Genomic DNA, 8,041 nt, shown 5'->3' on the forward strand with positions numbered 1-8,041 from the left:
TTGTATAAACGCTGTTCACACGTGGCATAGAAATGAAAGCAGTGGGATGATTTTAAAACGTCTGCAAATCGGGAGTATCTTTTGAAGTATATTCTACATTTCATTTAGATGTTTCATTTTCGTGCATTTAGTTACAGTAAAATGGGCCAGGAAAAAAAATCATTTAAATGCTTTTAATCTTTTTCTGCCCCCCAAAAAGAGAAAAAATATATTTAAATGACGCCACGGGGCCTACGATTTAAACTTCCAACATTTTATTAACATTTTTGCCCCCCCCCCTCAAAAGAAAACCAGTTGGCACGTTGCTTTCATTGCATTTTTAAATAAAAGTTCCTTCTTCTTCACTTGGTGAGAACATTTAAAAAGGAGAACAAATGTACCTTCGTGTCTTTTTCCTGCTTCTGCTCCAAAGCCCCCAAACGATGTCACTTTTTTTAACCTCAGTCAACTCGCAAAAAAAAAAAAAAAAGAAAAAGAAAACAAAAAGTACGAGCCGGGAGTTTGCGTGTTTTTTTTTTTTTCTTTCTTATAACTTGTCCAAGCTCTTGGCGTTGGTGAGGATCTCCCTGGCCAGCCTCCACGTCTGCTTGGCGGCCGCCTCCAGGGCCGAGTGCGGCTTGCCCTGAAAGAGGTCCAGGTTGGGAAGAAAGTAGTGCGGGCATCGGCGGCACTGCAGGCAGGAGATGAGCTGCAGCAGGATGCCGTTGAGCCGGTCGCCCAGGCACGCTTCGTCCCAGTCGGCTTCGCGCGGGTGCTTCTCGCACTCGTACAGCAGCAGCGTCTTCATGTGGTAGCTGTTCAGCGGCTGGCCGGGCAGCTCCAGGTGGCGGTCGCGCAGCGTCTTGAGCACCGACAGGCACTTCTTGCGGCAGCCGGACATGAGCAGCCGGTTCTCGGCCTCGCTGAACTGCAGCACCCAGGCGTCGCTCTCGGCCGAGCTCTGCTTGCCGGTGAGCGAGTAGCACTCCTTGGAGAGCAGGTTAAAGCCCTCCGCCTTGACCTCGGCTACGCGGTTGGGCCCCGGCCAGGGGATGTGGGCCGCCGGCCACTGCGCCGCGCTGCGCGGCCAGATGCCCGTGCACTTGAAGGCCGGCGTGATCTGCACCACGTAGCGCTCGCGGATGCGCAGCCGCACCTCGCTGGTGTCCGCCACCATCTTGACCACGTCGCGGTAGCTGCACTTGTCCACCGCCTGCGCCACACGCGTCTGCACGAGCCAGCGGGCAGCGAACCGTCGTCCACGAAGTTGAACACGCCCATCTGGTTGAGGTAGAGCACCACCTCGAACTCGTTGGGCGACGTGACCTCCATGCCCTCGTAGCGCGCGTCGATCTCGCTCAGCGAGCTGATGAAGCGCGGCTCCTGCACCTCCACCTCCTTCAGCACGTCCGACACCACCTTGCACACCTCGCGGATGGTCTTGGCAATGGCGGCCTTGCGCGCTTGGCACCGCTCGCCGTGGTACTTGTTGAGCTGGTACACCAGCTTGGCCTGCGTGGCGATCATGTTGGGGCACAGGTCCGGGCCGTACGCCGGGGAGTCGCAGTAGGCCGACGGATCCAACGCTAACCGGTGGGGTGGGAGAAGGGGACGGGGGGAACTCAAAACGCAGCTCCAAACAACAGCAACAACCAAAAAGTTCTTACTCCCGCTTCTCGGATCTACAAAGTCCGACTTGGGCGCTGCGGCTCGCTCATGGTCCTGCTCGTCCTTCAAGCCGCACTTTTATGAATGGCTCTTTGGAGCAAGAGTGAAGGAGCCCCGGCTTGCTCCTCGAGCAGGAGTGAAGGCTGCCCGGCCCCCGCGCAGCCAATCAGCGACGGCCGAGGCGGCTGGAGGGGGCGAGCGACAGAAAAAGAGAGAGAGAAAGAAAGCAAGCAAGCGAGAGAGCGCGTGCGTGCGTGTGTGTGTGTGCGTGCGTGAGAGAGAAAGAGAGAGAGAGACACACGTACACGCAACATAACGCGAGTAGTCCACGCGAGCACCTTGACCGTCATATCCACTTCGGTGCATTGGGGGGGTAGTGACCCTTTTTTTTAATACAGTACACCCGCTAATATTTAAAAGACCTTTTCAAATATTTTAGTCAGTGTCTAATTTTGCTACAGCTTTAAATAACAGCAAGAATGCACATTTGTTTGCCTTTTATTAAAATATTGGCATTTAAAAAAATTGGTACGTAGCAGTCAGTGGTTCTCAAACATTTTATCCCACGTACCACTTAAAATATTTTGCTATCCAAGCACCACTATAATGAGTAACACTAAAATAAAGTAGCATATAGAAGGTCCAGGTGCTCAACAAAAACGAGGTTGAGGTTTATTTTCTAAAACGTAAATAATAAAAAAATACCAGGGGGCAACTGCTTCAAGATAGTTTAAATGTACATAAAGTGGAAATAGCAAACTGATTGGATCTGGTTTTTTTTTTTTTTTTTTCAAAAAACAAGCCATTCTAAAACATTGAAGCCAGATGTAATGTACTTCAAAGTTTAATGGAACCGAACTGCATGCGTATAAAGTAAACAAAAAAGGGGTTAAACATATTTTCAAAGTTAAAGACAAGTGAACTGTACTCAAGTAAAAAAAAAGTGCTGCACTGGATTAATCACATCTTGAACAGACTTTTTGCATCGCTACAAGCTTAATCGTAGTATGTTTGATTGTATTTCATATTTTTGGAAGATAATTCGATTTCGAGAATTTTTTTTACGTACCACTAGAGGGAGCCTGTGTATCAATGGGGACATTCTGTGGACAAGGGTATTTAGAATGGTTGTGAATGTGTACAAGAGGAAAAACATTTATTCGTAATTAAGACAACAGCACCACATTTATATATTTAATATATGTAAGGAACATGTTGTCTGGTCACCTTTTTTTTTTTTGAATAAGCATAGAATGTCACACTTGCGTACAAGTGATAATTATGAATAAATGCTCATCGTACTTTCGATAATTGTCAGTGATGCATTGATAGATGCATAGGTGTGCTTTCATGTAGTGTTATATGAAATGCTTTTAGAAATTTTTATACCTTGTTTCATTGTTAAAATATTATTTCCATGACATTTAAATTACATGTAAATGTGCATCTGCTAATCTGGCAAAAAAAAAAAAAAAAACGCCCTAAATGGAATTCTACATATTTACTTTGACCAACGATTTTTATTTCTACATTTCAAATGTGGTCTCTGCACAAGTTGCAACCGTGCAACTTTTTTACGACTTTGCAACAGGACCTCATGTTGTTGCACTCAGGAAATGCACACGCATACATATGCCGTGTGCAGATGATGTGACGGCACACGCCCACACACGTACATGAAGACATCGAGCAGCCACATCCAAGGAGTTCTATATGACTGTAGTCAACCACAATCTTTCCCCACCGGGGTCCGACTCCTGGCTCTTTATCACGTATTAATAAGAACACAGTGGCGCTACCTCAACGAGAAGTCAGTCACCGGCACTCGCGTCCGACATTTTTTGACGAAAAACACACAATTATTCTGATTGAAATATTAAATATAGGTCAAGAGCCAGCTGCTGCCCCTGCTGTTATTGCCATGTGGAAAATGTCATTATGAGATTTCACAGCCTACAGCGCTGACGATCGCAGCCGAGGGGGTGGTGGGGGGGAGAATATACAGTATGTTTTCTTTATTTTCGCGCACTTATTTTCTGACAATGCCGACTGCATTTGGTGGCCAGATCTAAGAATAGCGCCTGCATGAAGCATTGAGCATTGGGAGGATAGCGAGCGAGTGGCCAGCTGTGAGAGCTGAGCTGTCAGAAAAAAGGCAAAGATTAATTAACTCTCCTTTGCTACGCACACTCTGGACTTCATCATGATTTTTATTATAATTTTTTTTTTTTTATATAATGCCATAATGCTGAAAGCATTGAAAGACCATCCTTGACGAGATTTGCAGTGATGAGTGAGACCATGATTGGCAATGTGGTGGATTAAATGCATAGTAAAAATGGCTGAGTAAAAATATTCGTATTATTGATAACATCGCTGTAGTTGTAGTTGTATATATTTTTTTTATATCTATGGGCGTGCATATGAGCGTGAATTGTTGTTTGTCTATATGTGCCCTGTGACTGGAGGGGCGGGGGGTACCCCATCTCTTACTCAGTCAGCTGGGATCGGCTCGAGCACACCTGCGAGCCTTTTGACGATAAGCAGTACAGACAGTGGATGGTTGGATGGAAGTTTTTAACTGTCATGCAAATCTAAAAATATGTTAACCGCTGTGTTGGGAAAACTAAGATAAAGTAAAACTCGCTCTTTGAACACTACGGCTGTTGTGGAGAAAGAACAGGGAATAGATTTTTTTCTTCTCGTGGTCATTGGTTGTTTTCCATGTAAACATAATCAGAATACGTTGACTCATCATACCTGAAGTATACCATATTGCTCATATCGTAGTCTTTGGAATGCAGAAAGCTCCCTTTCCAGTTCCATGGCCAGCATCACATTTTATGTTTTTATGACTGAGACCACAAAAGAAGACAAAGAAAAAGCCAAACATGCAATTAAGTATTTAGACACTCTACAAGCTCATGTCTCTCGAGATTTTCCAACGTCTCGTGGTGAGGATTTTAAACTCCCATTTTTGTTGTTGTGAGTAGCGGCTCAATGTCCTAATGTGGGGTTGGACCGTAAAGAGGAGGAATACTCTGGGGCCGGCAGATCGCATGGGTGTGCGACTGTTTATTATCTCGCACGGAGCTCTGTAGGAATAAATCGGCACGGGGTAGAGAGGAAGTGTCCAAATATTATGAAGGACATGCTAGCCATAGCTTAGCGTAATATATGGTGATACAAAGCCGGGGGGCTTCTATAAAGACATAACGGATCTGTTCTGGTCCACCGTCCGCCCCTTGCGCTAGTCCAGATGCTACGTATGAGATCCACAGTCTGCCGTGCGATGTTTAGCCCACATCTGCTCGGGGCGGCCCTGTCAAAAACAATAAAAGAAATATTAAGGTTGAGACAAATGAAAGCCGTTTAAAAACTAGCTTTTCAAAAATAATAATCCCGCCCTATATTGCTGGGGTGAAATTCCAGACCACCCCCACGACAAGACTTGACGTTTGTGATCTTAGTATGTTGCATGTATACCAATGTTTTTAAAGGTCTTTAAGCACACAGTAAACATATTTAGTTTTTTCCAAACTAACAAACTTAGCGTATCAGCTCACAACATAATGTCGATAAATCGTGTCCGAAGATGGACTTTCTGAAATGAACTGACAGCCGTTGCTTTCTGTAGGTGTACAAAGCAGGACCAAAGAGAATTTGACTGTCATTTCTCTTCAGCATAAACAAGGCTTGGCTTTACGAACTTCGTTTTCACTCTTCCTCTTTCAAACTAACAGTGTCCCACCTATGTAGAATTATGGTATTTCTTCTTTGATGCTAAGCTTAATAATAACCACAAAGACAATGTCAACAGTAAGATTTAATACTTTTGAAAGGTGGAAAAAATGCTTGAAGCAAGTGAAATGCTCATACATATGAAACTGCCTGATAAGAATAAATATCTTGGCAGAAACACAGCAAAAAATTTTGCCTTTTTTAAATATTTGGTCGTCAAGCTACTGTGTATACACTTACGATGACGAGAACCTCCTCCAAGGCCAGATTTGTTCCCAAAACATACACAAGATATCATCTACTCAGCATCGTGTTATGGCTGCAATTATGGGGGGGGCGGAGGGGGGCAAACACCACCCGCCCTTCCCACCCCCATGAGCAACGAATACAAACGCATCAGACGTGTAAACAGACATCCCCGACCTCAAGTGTGTTCGGGATGTGCGTTCTCTCACGGCAGCTGCTCACTGCAAAGGAGAAAAATCATCGCAGGCGACTAATTGGCGGACGGGGCGAAGCATCTGCTCGGTAGATAGATGCTCGTGTGTGTGTGTGTGTGTGTGTGTGTGTGTGTGTGTGTGTGTGTGTGTGCGCGCGCGCTCGTGTGCGCAGCAGCAGCACTCTCTGTGTTTCAACGCAAGGCATCAATATTGCATGTGTTGTTGCAGAGCCTCTTTTAGAGGCTTCTAATACTGACTGACTGAGGAAGTGAGGACGGCCGTCGTTGCGTTTTGTCAAGAAACCGTATGATGTAAAGTTGATTGAGGGGAGAGGGGAGGGGGCGTTAGTGCGACAGATTCTGTCACCCAATTGAGCCATGAAGTTTCCAAATGGCAAACTAGCAATTCCTTCAGAAGTCCTCTTCAGGAGTGAACAGGGTGTGACTCACCCCACCCCCCCCCCAAAAAAAAGTGAGAGTGAAAATAACCCATCAAAGCATTTCACATTAAAACGAATCACACATTTGTTGCACTTCATTAAATTGCAACAAAAAAAGGCACATTTTCCAAGTAACTGCAAGAAAGGAAACTACAGAGAGAATTCTTGGTGTTCCAAAGTGTTGATTCCAAATATGATGACAAACATAGATTTTTGTTCTACACCAAACCGTTTATTTCAAAGTGTTGCTGTACGCTTCCTTGAAGGTCAGCATCCAGTGACAACCCCCCCCCATTGAGAAGACATTGCTAAGCCTAATTAGCGGGGCGGTGACGGCTACCCGGGGTAAGCCGCGCCGTCTGGATTGATGCTCGCTCGCTCGGAGAAAATCAGCCGAGTGTTTCGGGAAAAGAGCAAGCCGATCGTTACCCAAAAGAGGGACCGCTACCCTTCATGACACCGCCCCCCCCCCCTCCTCCAACCCAGCCTGCGGCTGCCAATCACAAAGAAGCATGGTCTCCAAGCGAACAGGCTATTGATTTTCCAGTTAGAGCCTAAGTAGTTTGTGCTATCGGGCTAACGGACAGGCCGTGCAGGTATGTCATTATCAATGAGCCTGAGGAAACACACCCTGCTGACCCTCCACCCCCCTCCCACACCCCTACCACTTTCTTTTGCCGCTTGCCAAATGACAAAGCTTAGTCCATAAATCACTCGGCCGTACCATGACAATGACGATGATGAGCAGGAGGAAGACTTTTGTCTTTCTTTCTGCACTCTAAGCACCATGAAAGCAATGGCGCTTCTCCATAAGGGGCATTGCCCATCCAAATTTCAGCAGTTGCCACTTTTTTTTTTTTGGTTTACATTGAACCGACATTTATAGCAGAAGCTATGTGGTTTTGGCGATACTGTACACCAATGACATTGCTGCAAGGCCCCTCAACATTTTTGGAATTCTTACTGTCACGAGATTGATGCTTCCTTTATAGAAGTGAATAGATTTTGTACACTTCCCTGAGGAACTCCACTTCAATTTCTTCCTTAGTGTAGTTGATGAATGCTTGAATGATCGTTGTGCAAAAAAAAAAAAAATCTTGCATGTAGTTGATGATTGGAGTGCTGCGTCACTCTCCTCCTTGGCCTGTGTGCGGGTGGTTGGGAAAATCTGCTCTAAAACATAAGCTATGCACAAGGGAGTCCCAGATATCCACCATATGACGTATTTTAAAGTTCTCTCTTGACAGTGGCTTCGCTGCTGCATTCCGGCACCGATTTTGTCTTCCCATGGCCAAAACCACAAGCAATAAACAGTTGTGCAAGTCTATCTACTTTACTCTGTTTGATTCGTGACGAGAGGAATTGATCCAAGAAAATCTGAGCTTTGTTTCCTTGGCTAAAAACAGGCTAGTGGCTCATAGTCTGAAGTGCTGCTGACTTTGCTGTTTAATTAATATACTGTACTGTAAGGTAAGGCACCTGTGCACCACTTATGCGCACTCCCGCATGTAGCGTTGGCACAACATTTGTTTCTCCTACTTTACACGAAAGAGTTTCAAAATCAGGCTAATATAAATCACTTATATGAGCGGTAAGCCGGTAGGACAGTCCACGTAAAGTCAATTTTGCACTAAGGCCTTTTTTTGTGGTCCCCTTGCCATCTAATGATGACTAATGTGTCCCTTCTAGAGCTTCACTAGTAAACAAGTTTGACTCAACTCGGCTTTGCAACCACACACTCAACTCAAACCGCAGAGCACCTTCACACAAAGAG

The 8,041-nt window shown here is 45.4% G+C and overlaps 2 protein-coding genes across 9 annotated transcripts in view; one reads left to right on the forward strand and one right to left on the reverse strand.

Moving 5' to 3' along the window:
- The window catches only part of lrba (LPS-responsive vesicle trafficking, beach and anchor containing), a 180,274-nt gene that overhangs the window by 109,084 nt on the left and 63,149 nt on the right, over positions 1 to 8,041 (forward strand). The gene's annotated exons all lie outside the window — the stretch shown is intronic.
- On the reverse strand, positions 238 to 2,029 carry mab21l2 (mab-21-like 2). The gene is given in 2 exon segments (XM_019861888.1): positions 238 to 1,221; positions 1,224 to 2,029. Coding segments are annotated over 2 exon segments (978 nt in total). The 5' UTR covers positions 1,507 to 2,029; the 3' UTR covers positions 238 to 526.

This window comes from Hippocampus comes, unplaced genomic scaffold, assembly GCF_001891065.2.
Source record: "Hippocampus comes isolate QL1 unplaced genomic scaffold, H_comes_QL1_v1.1 scaffold7, whole genome shotgun sequence".
NCBI lineage: Eukaryota > Metazoa > Chordata > Actinopteri > Syngnathiformes > Syngnathidae > Hippocampus > Hippocampus comes.